Source organism: Corylus avellana, chromosome ca3 (assembly GCF_901000735.1).
Source record: "Corylus avellana chromosome ca3, CavTom2PMs-1.0".
In the NCBI taxonomy this organism is placed as follows: domain Eukaryota; kingdom Viridiplantae; phylum Streptophyta; class Magnoliopsida; order Fagales; family Betulaceae; genus Corylus; species Corylus avellana.
The window spans coordinates 36,327,059-36,344,064 of record NC_081543.1 but is presented as its reverse complement, the minus strand read 5'-3'; the positions used below and the strand labels follow the sequence as shown (position 1 = coordinate 36,344,064).

The 17,006-nt window shown below is 34.8% G+C and overlaps 2 protein-coding genes across 6 annotated transcripts; one reads left to right on the top strand and one right to left on the bottom strand.

The window, feature by feature from the left end:
* Positions 1 to 2,188: 2,188 nt before the first annotated feature.
* On the top strand, positions 2,189 to 12,537 carry LOC132175676 (allantoinase-like). 5 transcript variants are annotated; one of them, XM_059587696.1, is made up of 10 exons: positions 2,189 to 2,495; positions 3,149 to 3,191; positions 3,376 to 3,543; positions 3,779 to 3,851; positions 4,100 to 4,176; positions 4,431 to 4,467; positions 4,541 to 4,626; positions 5,562 to 5,621; positions 9,819 to 9,863; positions 12,207 to 12,537. In XM_059587696.1, exons 3-9 carry the CDS (start codon positions 3,541 to 3,543, stop codon positions 9,828 to 9,830), a joined length of 348 nt encoding a protein of 115 aa, XP_059443679.1. In that variant the 5' UTR covers positions 2,189 to 2,495; positions 3,149 to 3,191; positions 3,376 to 3,540; the 3' UTR covers positions 9,831 to 9,863; positions 12,207 to 12,537. The 5 variants fall into 5 exon arrangements, 4 of the variants coding, with proteins under 4 accessions (XP_059443679.1, XP_059443680.1, XP_059443681.1 ...); XM_059587697.1 differs by having other exon boundaries at positions 3,149 to 3,212; XR_009439453.1 differs by lacking the exon at positions 3,149 to 3,191 and having other exon boundaries at positions 3,376 to 3,496.
* A 551-nt stretch (positions 12,538 to 13,088) lies between these two features.
* LOC132175675 (disease resistance protein At4g27190-like) lies at positions 13,089 to 16,246 on the bottom strand. The gene has a single exon (XM_059587694.1). It carries the CDS (start codon positions 16,244 to 16,246, stop codon positions 13,205 to 13,207), a length of 3,042 nt encoding a protein of 1,013 aa, XP_059443677.1. The 3' UTR covers positions 13,089 to 13,204.
* Positions 16,247 to 17,006: the final 760 nt, after the last annotated feature.

Below are 17,006 nucleotides of genomic sequence, written 5' to 3'. Positions count from 1 at the left end.
AAAGTAATTAAAATTAATTAGCGGCGACTTTATAGCGGCGACTAAAAACGTGGCCGCTAATGACCCCTCAATAGTGGCGACTTTTGGGTCGCCGCTATTGACACGGGAAAAAGTAATTAAAATTAATTAGCGGCGACTATAAAGTCGCCACTATTGAGGGGTCATTAGCGGCAACTAAAAAGGTCGCCGCTAATGACCTCAATAGCGGCGACTTTTGGGTCGCCGCTATTTACCCCTGAAAATATATATATATTGGGGCGATGCTATTGATCCTACATATATAATAGAAAAAATTATTTACCAAAAATTCACCTCCGATCCTCCAATAATATGTCATTATTTCTTTTATATTAATTATTGGTGAATTTTTTCTATTTTTCTATTTTTCTATTCTTATTTTGTATAAAAAATCAATATTTATTTTTTTCTTTTAAAGAAAACAAATTCTCCTATTAATTATTATTGAAGTTTTCTATTTCTTATTCTTATTTAAACATTTGATCGAACAATCGACCGATCTTGGTGAATTAATTCGATTGATCGTGATAGGATCAAATGATCGATCAAACATCCGATCGATTCGGATGAATTAGTTTGATTGATCGTGATATGATCAAATGGTCGATCAAACATCGATCCTAATGAATTAGTTCCATTGATCGTGATGGGATCAAATGTTTGATCGATCATGGTGAATTAGTTCGATTGATCGTGATAAGAACAAATGATTGATTGAACATCCGATTGATCCTAATGAATTAGTTCGATTGATCGTGATATGATCAAATGTTTGATCAAATATCCTATCGATCTAAATGATTTAGTTCGATTGATCGTGATATCTTTAAATGATCGATCAAACATCCGATCAATCCTAATAAATTAGTTCGATTGATCTTGATAGAATCAAATGTTCGATCGATCTTACTGAATTAATTCGATTGATTGTGATAGAATCAAATTATCGATCAAACATCCGATTGATCCAACTGAATTAATTCGATTGATCGTAATAGGATCAAATGATTGATCAAACATCCAATCGCTCCTAATGAATTAGTTAGATTGATCGTGATAGGATAAAATGATCGATCAAACATCCGATCAATCCAGGTAAATTAGTTCGATTGATCGTGATAGGATCAAACGATCGATCAAACATCTGATCGATCCTAAGGAATTAGTTCGATTGATCGTGATATCTTTAAATGATCGATCAAACATCCGATCAATCCTAATAAATTAGTTCGATTGATCTTGATAGAATCAAATGTTCGATCGATCTTACTGAATTAATTCGATTGATTGTGATAGGATCAAATTATCGATCAAACATCCGATTGATCCAACTGAATTAATTCGATTGATCGTGATAGGATCAAATGATTGATCAAACATCCAATCGCTCCTAATGAATTAGTTGGATTGATCGTGATAGGATAAAATGATCGATCAAACATTCGATCAATCCAGGTAAATTAGTTCGATTGATCGTGATAGGATCAAACGATCGATCAAACATCTGATCGATCCTAAGGAATTAGTTCGATTGATCGTGATAGGATCAAATGTTTGATTGAACATCCGATCGATCATAGTGAATTAGTTCGATTGATCATAATAGAATCAATTGATCGATCAAACATCCGATTGATCCTAGTGAATTAGTTAGATTGATCATGATAAGATCAATTGATCGATCAAACTGGATACAATTGAAGGTTCAATCGAACATTCAATTGAACTATAAGCTTTTTATATTATCTTAGTGCATTAGTTATATTGATCTTATATTATCTTTGGATTTTGCATTGATCTTATAATTAATTATAAGATAAATATCAACTTAATGATCTTTATCAAGTTTGATTTATTAAACGAAAATTATTAGTTAATATTATAACAATAAAAACATATTACAAGAGAAAATAAAGAAAAACAAAAATAAATAAAAATTAAAAAATTATAAGTATAATTTTTTTTTTTTTTAAAAAAAATTACCCTCAATAGCGGCGACTCTGGGGTCGCCGCTATTTAAGGCTCATTAGCGGCGACTGGGATCGCCGCTATTGAGTGTGAAAAATGAAGCACCATCCAGTGGCGGGGTTTCTGAAATTTTTGGACCAAAAATTTCATAAAACCGCGTCTTTTTTTCCCCAAGCCTTCAAAACACCAAAATCCCTAACACCCCTCTCACTCACCTCCCTCGTCACTCTCACTCTCGATCTCTCTACCGCTGCTCTCCCAAACTTTGACCGACGAAAACTTTCATACAAGGCTTTGTTGAAGAGAGGGGAGGAAGCAGGACCATCGTCAGGAAGGTCTTCATCACTAAAGAGGGGAAGGAGGAGGAGGAGGAGGAACGAGAAGAGGTCCATGGAGCCTGCAATGGAGTCGCGGACACCAAACCTCCAAGTCCTTCCACTAAAGTCAAAAAGAAGAAAGAGGACTACGAAGACGACGATAATAGGTTTAAGCTGCGAAACGGCAGGGAGGTCAGTTTCTTTTAACCATCTCTTTATACGTTTCAGCGTTGCTTGGGCTTTCAATTTTGTTACTGGAATTATTACTTAATAATTTATTTAGTTTAAATAATGCTTGGTTGGTTGGACTTTATTTCTTGGCTCAATTTGATGAAAAAGATAGAAGCTCTTTTGTGTTAGAATAAAATTGAAGTAATTAAATCCACCATTTTCCCTTAGTGATAATTTATAATGGTATGGTTTTGAGTTCAAACCCTAACTCCACTTTATTTTCCATTTATATTTAAGAAATTCTATCTGTTGAGTTTCACTTATCGAGGAGTACCCATATCCCCTTAAGCTTTTGGATAAGCGGTGATAATTTATTCTTTGGGCTGGCGAACAATAATATCCTAGAACAATGTTGAAGTTACTACGGTGGAATATGCTAATGATGTAAATTCGGGAAATAACAGTTACAAGGCAAGGGTGTGATCTGTAGAAATTTCAGAAGGCTGAATTGAGGTTGACAATTGTTATAGATATCAAGTATTACGAGTGTGATTATTGGTGAGCGTAAACATTCTTATTCTGCTTCGTCATTTTTTTTTTTCTTCGTAAAGCTCTATCTGAAGATGAAAAGGGGGAGAAAAAAAGAGAGGTAATTGGACCATTCATCTTTTCAGGTATTTGAAGAAAAAGCCTTCCTTGTTGGTGTTGAGCGTAAAGGTGATACAGAGGATTCTTTTGGTAAACAGAGGATTGTGGATTATAGAATATAAGAACCTTGTTATAACCTATTTTATTGTTGTTAGTGTAAGGCTAAATGTTGAATCATTCTACAAATATTGTTATGATTATCATTTTTCAGCTTAATTAATGTATTTTTGTAATGAAATGCATAAATGGGCAGTGGAAATAAGGGGAGGGAATATTGCATCCATTGTTAAAGAAGAGGATGGGCGTGGCAGTTCCAAGGTGGGGCATATAGTTGATTATGGAGAGGCTTGTGTCATGCCTGGCCTGATTGACGTGTAAGCTGTGTAAAACGTCTCTCTTTCTTGTGGTCTATTTCTTCATGGTGTGTATATAATTTAGCATAATAAATGGTTGCATAAATCTGGTGCCAAATTTTGTGTAGTGTTCTGCAAAAGACAACATATTGATTTACAAACTTCTATGTTTCATGATATATGCCGTTTTGGTATCTTGTTGTCATTAATCCAAAGCAAATTTCAGCGTGGTTTTAAGTATAAAAAGATAACTTATTTTAACAAAATATAGAAGATATTCATTTTGATTTTGTTCATGGTAAGCATGCACATCTTGATGATCCTGGAAGAGCAGAATGGGAAGGATTTCCTTCAGGGACTAAGGCAGCTGCTGCAGGTGTGGCAATCTCCCTCATTTAAATTTGTGTTTCAAAGGTCCTGTGGACAAAAAATTTTTAATTGATTATTTCTGCTGAATTTACTGGCTTTCCAAAACCGCCCTGTTGACATCTAATATCACAATTTGATTTTTCTTTGTCTATTAAATGTCAAATAATTCTCATGCAGTACCAAAAGTTCTGACTCTTGTGTGTTGATCTCTTCTGTTCCACACCCAAATAATTTGGTATCACTGTGTTTCTACAGGTGGTATAACAACATTGGTTGACATGCCTCTATATAATTTTCCTTCAACTGTTTCTCGAGAGACTTTGAAACTCAAGGTATGGATAGATGAGCAGCAGTGCATTACTTTGTTTTGGCCCTTAATTTTTTTTTTAATCATTTCAGTGACCTTTCTATATTGTAGTAATGCATCTGTCTCATTTCGTTTAAAAATGAACTTATGCATTTTAATGGGGTAGTAAGTAGTTGCAGATAATTTCAACTAACTACTGGTTTTTTTTTTTTTTTTTTTTTTAATTTTTTAATTTTTTTTTTTTTTTTATAAATTGTCTTTAATGCTTCTGCTTGATAGATTGAAGCTGCAGAGGAGAGAATTTATGTTGATGTTGGTATGCTCCTGAAACTATTCCTTAGCCTAATGATAATTCCTGGACTATTGTCTATTAACTATACCACCAACAGGTTTCTGGGGAGGTTTAGTTCCTGAAAATGCATTCAACTCAAGTATTCTTGAGGGTCTCCTAAATGTTGGTGTTCTTGGTTTGAAGGTAACTATTTCAGAAGTATTGTCATTTGTCATCGATCATTCTTAGTTTATCGATTCACTTCATTGATGCATTAACAACCTAAAAACTCTAAAACTGTTTAGCATATATAAGATCACTGTCAGTTGTTTTGAGCCACAAAAAAGGTGCAAAACTATTATGCTCAGTTTTTCTTTTCCCCTCTATTTCAAGACATGCAAAAGGTTGGATAATGCTTTCTTAGATCAAGAACTAGAGGAGAAGAATTGCATTGTATTTTAGGGTTTGATTGCATTCTATTTGCAATCATTCTATTTTATAATGCAAAAGGTTGGATAAGACTAGTCTGTTGATAATATTTCCCAATTGGAACAACAGTACCTCCAATTCCTTGTTTCTTCTGATTCTTAATTTTCCAAAAATGACTTTTGGATGATATTGGCTAGTTTGGCTGTCATGGGGGATTGCCATGCCTAAAGTTTGATTGTATCACTTCTCTTTTTCCTTAATCAGTTTGTCGACTAAATTAATCATTCTAAGATAGATGATGTGTTGCTCTCTAGCTAAGGACTGTAACTCAAGATCCAGCATCAATTCACAGAGCCTATGTTTCAGGGGTTTAGTTCTGTGGTGCTGTGGAACTTATAACAATTCCAACTTCTATATGAAGTATAGCTTTGTGGGCATAGTACCAACCATTTTTTGATCTTAGGAACTTTCTATTTGGCCAACTTGTAAAAATGGTTCTACCGGCTTAAATTGGAAACATTGTGGTAATATCTATCATGTAGGTTTCTAATTCCATTATGATCATTCAATTTTGATAATACAAGTAATTATATGATGAAATATAACAGCATTAGTATGCATATAGTCTCTAGACCATCATGACTAACTTTTATTTGTCTGATAGGTGTAGCATTGGGATTACCTGATAAAGTTTTCTATGTTTTTTGTAGTCTTTTATGTGTCCTTCGGGGATCAATGACTTTCCTATGACAAATGCCAGTCATATTAAGGTATGTTTCCTGATATTTAGTCAAAATGTGCATATTAATAATCTATCTGAATAAGAAGCAAAACCAAAGTGAAGAAGACCGGAACTCCATATGATGTGTTTAAGCTTCAAAATTTGAGTGTTCTGTTATTTATGATGAATCAATATATCATTAGCAACCCCATTAAATCAAGCATCATTACTTTTGTTGAGAAGATGCTAATGGACTTATAAATATGTTGAAAATTTTATAGTGGTTTTTTTTTTTTTTTTTGTGAACTGAATATGCTAATGGACCTATAAATTTTTTTTTTTTTTTTTTTTTAAATCATTAGCGGCGACCTTGAGGTTGCCGCTAATGATTTTTTTACTGTTATAATTAAATAGCGGCGACATTTTTGTCGCCGCTATTGATGGTCATTAGAGGCGACCAAGATGTTGCCGCTAATGATGATCAATAGCGGCGACATCTTGGTTGCCGCTACTGACCATCAATAGCAGCGACCAACATGTCGCCGCTAATGACCATCAATAGCGGCGACTTTTTTGTCGCCACTATTTAAAAACATCAGTAATGGCGACAAAAATGTCGCCGCTATTGACCATCATTAGCGACGACACACGGCCCATTTCAACCTTTTTTGCGGCAACAAAAAAGGTCATTAGCGGCGACTAAAAGTCGCCGCTATTGACCCATCAATAGCGGCGACCCCAAATGTCGCCGCTATTGATCATCAGTGGCGGATTAATACCAGCAACTGAATAGCGGCCAAGGGTCGCCGCTATTGATCAATAGCGGCGACATTTTGCTCAATAGCGGCGACTTTGGGTCGCCGCTAATGAGCAAATTTCTTGTAGTGTTATGCGATACATTTTGCCTATGCTTTATCCCTTGTGCACATTTAAGCTTAAATTGAGGTTTTGTTTCACTTTATTTGTGAGGTCTGTTAGGTAACCATATGAGGTTTTTGACTAGTCATATTTTTCAAATTGACCATATGCTAGTTGAACCTAGGACTTAAAAATTCATGCTTTCTCTTTTGTGATAAGCACCAAAAGTTAAAGGATACTTTCTCAAAGAGAAAAATAAACAAAATAGTGAAACAAATAAAATCAAAAGATCATATTCCAAAAGGAATTTATTTCACTGTGTCAAACTTGTGCAAAATGTTTTACAAAGAAAAATGTATAGGATGAGAGTGGCTAGGCCATAATATGATAATGTTTGACTTTTGATTTGATATACTTGTCAAAACCTCATGGTGGTGAAACTTTCTCCTCATTTTGTAAGTTAAAATTTTTTCTCTTTGGATGACTTACACACACACACCACACAAGTATGGGTTGAATGAAATATTTTTTTTGCTTGAGTTAAGCAATATGAGTTTCTTACCATTTCTAATCTCATGTATATTTTGCATATTTGGAGCATGTTTTGGATATTCATTGTGCAATACATGAGTCATTGATGTGTGTATCATGTGTGTTCATTTGACTTTTGAGGGGGAGAAACATGTTTTGCTTTTTTAGCTTCTTGTTGATTATTGAGTCATATGTTGATGGCGAGTTTTTGGTGATGTGTGTTCATGATCTTGCATTCTACGTCATTTTTTTTTTATCATGAGTTTTATTTCTGTATTCCTGTTCCACATATGTCTTGATGTATTTTGTGAAGTGTTTCAAGAAATATGAAGACCTTTTGTCATTCTATGACAAAAAGGGGGAGTAAATATGGGAAGATGATGGGATTGGTTCGGCATTTTGGTTTTGTCACTGAATTGCGAAAGGAGGAGTTTGTTAGTTCTTGTGTTGGCTTAATTCAGTTTCAAAATGCAGAGGCTACTGTTCACGGGCTCAAACGCTGATATAGAATGCTTAGAATTAAATCTCCACCGTTCATAATGTAGATTCATGTGTCATGAGCGTCTCTACAAGATTTCAGCTCAATCGGATCACAAACGCCTATCAATCGGAGCTGTTGATCAAGACTGGACAGCATTTTCAAAATGCTGTTTCACTCATTGCATGCCGGGTCTGGACCAGCCTTCCCCGTGTCCGGACCGCAATTCCAAAAACCTTATTTTTGCTCCACAAGGCCGTGTCCGGACAGCCCATTAACCTGTCCGGACACCCCGTACCTATTATGCCCAAAAACATGTTTTTTAGTGGGCTCAGGTCTAAGGTTTGATGTACTGATATATATACATCATTATAGAAGAGAGAGGCATGAATTTTCATCCCTAGAGAGTTCGTCGGAGGCTGTGCTAAGAGAGATCATATGTGGTGAGCGTTGAATTGAATCTCTTAGAGTTTTAGTTATTTCTTTGATAAATCTACAGTTGAGAAGTTTATCGGAGTTTTGGTAAAAGGAAATCATATAGAAGAATTGTGCCAGATGTTCTGGAAAGAGCTACTGCGGTAGAAGTCAAGTGGGTCGCTTGTCGTGTGTAAGGAAGTGCCAATTGCAAAGGTTTTGTAATCCTTCTTGTATTCCTTATTCTTCTTATAGTGGATTGATTTCCTGGGTTTGGTTGCCCCGGAGAGGTTTTACATTTAGAGAGTTCTCTAAATGGTTTCCTCTTCGTAACCAAATATCTGTGTTCTTGAATGTCTATTTCATATCTGTATTTGGTTGAATTTTAACTGTTAGGTTAGATCTTATTCTGCATAATTTTTGTGAAACACCTAGACATTTGAATAAGTATCGTTTGGAGTCGTTTTTAGAATTTTCACACATGAATCTCTTCTAGAAGTGGCCATATCTCTTCATCTCGGCAAAGACTCCTTAATTCGGGAAGCCACTCCAATTTTAATTTCTGCAGACTTGGAACAACAGGACCTTGAGCGATGTATTGCATGGAATGATAACTAAAGAGCTCACCTAACGTGTCACATTTTAAAAAATTATTTTATTAAAGCTATTTATTTATTATTATTATTTTTTTTGTGGCTTTGCTTATACATGTCTTAGCTTTCATCATTTCAGAGTTAATGTACAGTTTGTTTAGATGTTAGTTTACAGTTAGTCTAGTTGGCGTTGGTTAGAGGTGTTAGACAATTCCGTTAGTTAGCAAGTTATGTGACGATTATTATGAGCTGTATAATTCAGCTGAATAGCTTTCATTCATGTATGTATGTATGTATAAATACTTCAATAGAAGATGAATGAATACGCACAATATTCATCCCCAAATCCCAATACACTCTTCTTCTTCCTCTCTCTTTCGATCTCTCTATCATCTTCTTCCTTCAATTCCTTCTTCCTATTTCAGTTCTATTCTGAAATCTAATACATCAAACTAAAAACTATAAAATCAAACATACAGATCCAAATATTCATTTATCTTCCTCATCTTTCTGAGCAACTAACTACAATAAGAACAAAACCCAAATAGAGGAAAACCAGAAAAGTATGAACAAAAGCTCACCAGAAAATCAAAAAAAAAAAAAAAATATATATATATATATGAAGGTGCCGATCGAGTTCCTCTTGATATCAGGGAAGGGGACTGTGGGATTGGGTTTGTTAGCACAAGAATGCTATTTGTACACTTTTGGTGTACACCACACCTGACCATTAGACTTTCTTCTCAAATTAAAACAGAGATCACCTTTAGCTTGGTCTGGATGGTCCTGTTACTGTATCTATTGACCCATTATTTTTGAGCCATTATTTAAGGCCTTTGAGAGATGAGGAGAGGTTTAGAAATCAATCAGCATTTCATGGGTGTAGCGTATTTGCAAATATTGAGTTTCATTCTCAATCCTTTTTGTAATTTTCTTTGGTCATATTTGGATTAGTGTCCCTCTTTCTTTTTTTGTTTGTTTGCAGTTTTGAGTTATTATTCCCTGTTTTTTTCCCACGAATTGCTTTATAGAAATTAATCCTATTAGATTCCAATCTTCTTGATCCCTTTATGATATTTAACACAGCCTTGATATCCCAGTGAGTGTGGAAAATAGTAAAAAGATTTTTGCATCATTAAATACTTTATCCAATTCTTTGACATATGTCTCTTTCCACCCTCTTCTTGGCTTGTAATGTATCTAGAAAAGAATGTGGTATCTGCTATATACTATTCTAATTGTTTAATCAATCCGTTGTTGCTGAGAAATTTTAGCATTACAATCGTTTGACATACCAATAAATATATTTGTTTTGCCAATATATTTTGCTTATGTAACATGGTTCTCATCCAACGGTTCTAATGGTACCCAGAGAACACAATAGAGGATATGGAGATTGCCTGTCCATTTTGTCCAGGTAATTGGAATTGCAGATTATGCCTTTCTGTTCATTTTTCTTTTCATCTCCTTAATTTTCTGTTTCATCTGTTGTGGTTCTCCATGATGCATTTTCGTATGCCAAATAAGTATTTGTTGTGGTTCTCCATGATGCATTTTCGTATGCCAAACAAGTATTTGGTTTTGGCAGGTTGGCCATAAACAAGAAGATATGGATATCAATGTCAAAATTGCAAAACTTGCTTTACTAGCTATGTAAAACTTTACCTCTCCTCAGGCACATTCAATAGGAGCATAGCCTGAATTATATATCGAATTAAGCTAGCTGACGTGATATAATAGTACTATTGAACTGCATACAACCACCAGTAAGGGGAATGAAATATTAATGCAGTTATGTACACTTTTTTTTTTTTAAGACATAAATTTCTTACAACCTAATTTATTGGAAATTTATGTCATTTTTTAATAGAACTGCCAAAATTATTATAGTTCAAAATGATCTTATAAACATTTTTTTATTTTTTGATAGCAGTCAGTTAATTGAGTGAGAGGAATGGAATCGATTACCAGTAATCTTTTAGAAGATTTTTTGAGTAAATTATAATATAAAAAAACCCGTTCATAGAGCAGGTTATATGCTAGTTAGTGTAAATAGAAAATCATACATATAAGACAATTCTCACAAACAAACCAAACAATAAATTATTATACACAAACATAATACAGACTCAAATGCAAAAAAGATAAAAAGAAGAAGAAAAAAAAAAACAATGTGAAACACCTCACCCAGTCGCAACTTTCAAAGCACTATATGAAACTTCTCCTACTATACCATGCACTCCTTGCCTGGGGTTTTAATTAAAATGCCTCTTTGAATTGGATGGAAATACGGTAGCAAACTTGATTTGGTTGTGTCAGTAGGCCACTTCAATGTGTTCCACCATTGAGATTCTCCTTTTACTTCTTTCATGTTTTCTGCATTTTGGTCGGTAAGAGGCAGCTTCCTAAGATAATAGCACCTGACCACACAAACCTGCTCTAGATGTGGCCATATCTCTTCGTCTCGACAAAGAGTCCTTAATTTAGGAAGGTCCTCCAATTCCAATATTCTTAGACATGGAACAACAGGATCTGGAGCGATATATTGCATGGAATCATAAATAAAGAGCTCACCTAACCTGCCACACCACCGTACCTTGAGTACTTCTAGTTTTGGAAGGACGTGAATAAAGTGACCACCACAAGAAAGAAGATATTCCATTTTATCACAATACTCCACTTCTATTAATTTTAGTCTAAGAAATCTCGGCCCAAGATGTCCAAGCAGTTATGAAATGCTTTTTACGTAACCAAGGTCTTGGAGATAAAGTTCCTCTAGGTTAAACCAACAAAGCAGACAACATTCTTAATGACCAAGTCTTCTAGCATATCACTCAGTCCCCAACATACATCTAACATGAAATAATTTGCCGTACTCAACAATGGCCCAAACAGTTCTTCTGAATGAAGATTAAACGCCTTGATAGTCACCGCCCTTTCTCTGCGTCTAGGTGGCAATAGTTTTCTCACCACATTGATGTTGAAAATAAAAAAAGATAGATACACAAGCAATAGTCTTCTCTCTACAACTCTTAGGATGAGAGAGGTAAAACAAAGATATATTCTGGATAAAACTGATGTAATAATTCATTAATGTAAAACATTTAAATAGACTACAATTAAACCACTTACTCCTAAAAACAAGGATCTACTTTAACTACTACTAGAATAACATGGAGCGCTAAGTAACTAAACTCTTAGACTTCAGGACTCAACGTGCATACAATTAAGATAATGCTGAAACAAATAACAAGCTATTAAATATGAACTACTAACCCACTACTCAAGAAACAAGCTAAGTAATAGGAACACATTTTGCATTATCTCTAACACTCCCCTTTAATGCATAATGTTTACAACTCCTAACAATTCTCTAAAATAAACATTTGATTACATGTCAACCCGATTTTTTGGGTATTTCACCTATTAACCATTTGATTTAACATGTCAACCCGATTTTTTTAACTTTTTAAAATTTAGGAGTATGATTACAAAGCAATGAAACATAAAATGAGTAAGTGAAGTCATCCCAGAAGACTTTATAATGCGAGCTCATACTATATTATTGCTTTAAAAGCAATACTCGTGTATTGTGATATTAATGTATTTTAAATAGCAAGAAAATAATTCTTGCTGGGTAAAGCTACGGTGGAGCATCTAACAAATCAGTAATGAGTTTATTTGAAGCTAAATGTTTTGTTTGACATTTTTGTTTTGTTTTCAGTGGAGCATCTAATTCATTAATTTATGAATTCTGCAGTTATGTCCAGTTAATTATGGCCAACTGATATATTTTGCTTTAGCTGGAGCTGACAGAAAAGATCTGATGAGGAAGTTGCCAAAATTCATATATGATGAGGAAAAGGCTTTGGAGTTGAGAAGTTGTTCCTGCATTTATAATCCTTAAAAAAGTGCTCATTGTGTTTGTCCTCATGCATGTTTGGTAAAGTGTTTGAATCTTAAATTATACAAAAGGACTACTCTTTGGTTGTGGTTTCGAAGAACAGAAAAATTATAGTTATCCCTCTTAGAATATGTTTCCCGTTTATTTGTTCAGATTGATAAATTCATTTCCCAACTGCACTTGATTATTCCTCTATATATTTGGCTTTTTGCATAAACTCTTTCTGACTTGGGTATATTTGTCATTTTAACTGCCTAGATCATGTTCTGCCCAGAATTGGTTGCTGAGCACATGTATCTGAAACACTGTATATTTCTTAGTATCACGTGTTAAATTACTGGATATATGATTACATTTACCTCTTCTTATCGTCTTAAGCTTTTAGGAAAAAGTGGCGATTTAACAATATACAAGAGTGAGTTGACTATAACTACAACTTCCTGCAATGCTGATTGCCTAAGTTTCAATAACCTTTCTTCCATTCATGTTCTTTCTACTTCAACTTCTTCTAAACGTTCTTGTATACCACTTAGTGGATTTATTGAAATCAAGAATAGGGAAGTATTTTCTTTGTCTGCAGTTGCCTGCCTTTAGTAGAAGCCAACGAATGCTAGAAGAGGATGATATGATATTCTTACAAGGAGCTGATACCACCATAGAATTTGAAAAGATAACATTCCATGTAATGTGCAGGTGTATATTTACTGAAAGGTAAAAAAGAGAAACAACAGCAACAACAACTTTATACACACAAACATAATACAGACTCATATGCAAAAAAGAAAAAAAAGAAAGAAAAAAAACAAACAAACAAACAATATGGAACACCTCACCCATTCACAACTTTAAAAGCACTATACGATACTTCTCCCACTATCCCATACACTCATTGCCCGGGGTTCTCTTTGAATTGGATGGAAATACGACAGCAAACTTGATTTGGTTGTGTCGGCATGCCACTTCAACGTATTCCACCATTGTGATTCTCCTTCTATTTCTTTCATGTTTTCTGCATTTTGGTCGGTAAGAGGCAGCTTCCTAACTAGATTGCACTTGAACACATGAACCTGCTCTAGATGTGGCCATATCTCTTCGTCTCGGCAAAGAGTCCTTAATTCAGGAAGACAATCCAATTCCAATATCCGTAGGCTTGGAACAACAGGATTTGGAGCGATATATTGCACGGAATCATAAATAAAGAGCTCACCTAACCTGTCACAGCCCCGTACCTCAATTACTTCTAATTTTGGCAGGCAACCACAGGAAAAAAGATATTCCATTTGAGAACACGACAACACTTGTATTAATTTTAGTCTAAGAAATCTCAACCGAAGATGGCCAAACAGTTCTGAAATGCTTTTTCCGTAATTCAGATGTTCGAGATAAAGTTCCTCTAGGTTTGGTAGTAGATCACTATCAGCAGCACATCCTCCTTGCCATACACTGCCGCTACAACTCTGGATGGTAAGAGATTTTAAACCAGCAAAGCAGACAACACTATTAAGGACCAAGTTTTCTAGCATATCACTCAGTCCCAAACAATGACCTAAGATGAGATAATTTGCAGTACTCAACAATGGCCCAATCAGTTCTTCTGAACGAAGATCAAGATGCCTGATATACACCACCTTTTCTTCATGTCTAGTTGGAAAGAAATTCCCCACCCTTTTTTCACGTCTATTTGGAAGGAAATCCCCCACCCTTTTTTCATGTCTAGTTGCTAAGTTTTTCTCCGTTGGGCCGATGGAAAAGTAGAATTGTCTTAATCTATCCATCCATAAAAGATCTTCATAGCTGAAATATGGGATTCTCTCCAATCTGATGTAGAGGACAAGTAATCGCTCAAGGCATTTTAGCTCTTCAAGACATGCCATTGCCTCTTGTACATTTCTCTTCACACTGAATTGATAAGCACTTGGTGTCATAATCAGAACCTCTAAACAAGACAACCGATATATAATTCCAGCTTGAATGGATGTTAGGTGGATATTTCGGGACAGGTTTAGTTGCTTCAAGTTGCTCAAGTTTTCCATCCCTCTTGGCAATTCTCTAATACCAGTGGCAGAGAGGTCAAGCACTTGAAGTCTACTAAGCTTTTCTAGTGGGGGTAATTCTTTAAGATTGCGGCAATCCCGTAAAAGAAGAGTTCGGAGTTCACCAAGTTGAAGTACAGAAAGTGGCAATGAATGAATGTTAGTTCCACTCATATTCAAGATCCTGAGTGCTTCAAATCCTTGTAGAAATCTCTCGGGAACCCTATCAAGGGGAACATTACCTTGTAGTAGCAACGTGGAAGCCTTTGAACATTGTACCACACAATCAGGCAGCCTTATTATCTTGTTATTCATGAACGAAACTCTTTTAAAAGAATTTGATAACTCGACAACTGACATTTCACTCAAGCCAGACCCTGAACAAACAAAGGATTTACATCCATCCTCTAACAATGATGCAATCCATATAGCAACATCGCGAATAACGTCATGCATCTTTACAGTGTCCATATGAGCACCATTTTCCAACAAACAAGAATCCTTCAAAATTTCAATCAAATTAATGACTCTATTGAATGAATCCTCATAATTTTCTTTCTCATTTAGCAACCCTTCTGCCAGCCAGCACTGTGCGAGTTCACTTATTTCAATTGAGAAGTCTTCGGGAAACAAAGAGCAGTACAGAAAACAATATTTTATTTTTTCACCTTCTAATGAGTCATAACTCCACTTCAATGGCTTATAGATCTTATCCTCAATGTGTGGTGGACAAGAAACTGATCTCTGCAATTCATTTAATGCATGCTTCCACAGTTCAACCTTTGTCTTTTCTCTCATAGCAGCTCCCATCGTGACGAGGGCCAAAGGCAATCCGCAACATTCTCTAGCAATTGCTTTTGCAAATGGTGAAATGTGTTCCAAACTGGCCACATTACCTGCATTTCTACTAAACAATTGCCAAGATTCATCATCATTTAAAACAGCCACTTTAACTTGTCTATCGGTCATCATATGCCTACAAACGTCGAAAGATCGAGTTGTCAATATGATCTTAGAACCCTTGTTATCTTCGTGCCGTGGGACACCCAAATAGTCCAAATCAATTTTCTCCCATACATCATCTAGAATGATCATAAATTTTTCCACCTTCTCAAGTTTTTCATAAAGTCGATTAGTCAATCTCTCCATACTTTCTCCCATTATTGGTGGCAAATTCAATCTCTCAGCTATTTGTTTCTGGACATTTTTTATGTCCAAATTACGGGATATAGTAACCCATATGACGATGCCAAAAGGTTGCACTGAAGTACCCTTGAGCTTATTGTTCAAGTTTCTCACCAAGGTAGTCTTGCCTACCCCTCCCATTCCCCAAATACCGATCCTTTGGACTTCATCATCAGACAATAAAGCCATAATTTCAGCCAAAGTCTTTGATGGTGTTGTTTGATCTTGAATTGTTGGTCCAGGAATGCGCTCCACCGCTCTGGGCATTCGATGATTGACAGCCACAGCACCGGAATGTGACCTCCCAGCTTCTAGGAGCCCATGTATATCTTTGAGCTTCTCTATCGCTTCCTTGCTTATTCTATACCGTTTACTGCAATTTAAGGACAGTTGAGACAGCCTTACTGCTTGAATCTGGTTGACTTTAAGCTGCAGCTCTTCAACCTCCTTAAGCCACTCTATGACTTGACTTCTCACTACTTTTTCTTCTTGCTCGGCTAATTCCGTTTCATTTTTTATTCCATCTCTTAGAGCAAGGAGGAGTTCCATCTCCTTTTTCAAAACATCGAGATTTGATTGGAATTTGACAGTGTTCTCCATCTTGGAATAGATAGAGCAACACAGAACCCGGCCAGTTGCTATCACCACTTCACCAACAACCGCACCCACCACTTCCATGGCTACTGTTTTGCTAAAAATCACTGACAAAGAACCGCAGAAGAACACAAAGTGTTAGATAAAAAAATTAAAAGGGAAATATTACATTTACTCCATGAGAAATGCGCCATATCAATTTAGTCCAATTTAACTTCTAAATCTAAAATGAAATATAAGGTTTTCAGGAGTTTCAATTAAATTTTTCCTTCTTACCAAAAAAAAAATAATAATAATAATAACTTCTTCCTAGCTAGTGTTTTCGTCCAATTTAAAGACACTCGTTCGTAAATCTACATTAACATTTTAAAAAGTTTTTTCAAAAATTAAAATCTAAAAATAAATAATAAATTTTCTTTTTTTGGAACAAAAAAATTATTTTATTAAAATAATTTTAATTGTTTTTTTGGCTTTGCTTTTTTATTTTATTCAAATCATGAATTAAAAATAAAATAAAATAAAAAAAGAAATAAAATATTGGGTAAAGTTCACATACCTTGCTCAAATTACAACCAAATTGACAATGTCCCTTCAAATTATCAAAACATTGTCAATGTCCACCCCAAGGCTACCAAAAAAAAGATAAAAAATACCTCTATAAATTTCTCAATAAGACAAAAATACTCCTATAAATTTGAAAAAAATAAATCAAATAATAATTTTTTTTTTTTTTTAAAAAAGAACTAAAATTTTAATTAAAAAAAAAATTAAAGACGAAATATATATTTTTTAAAAATAACGAAAATTTTTATTTTTAAACGAAAATTGTTATTTTTTTTAACAG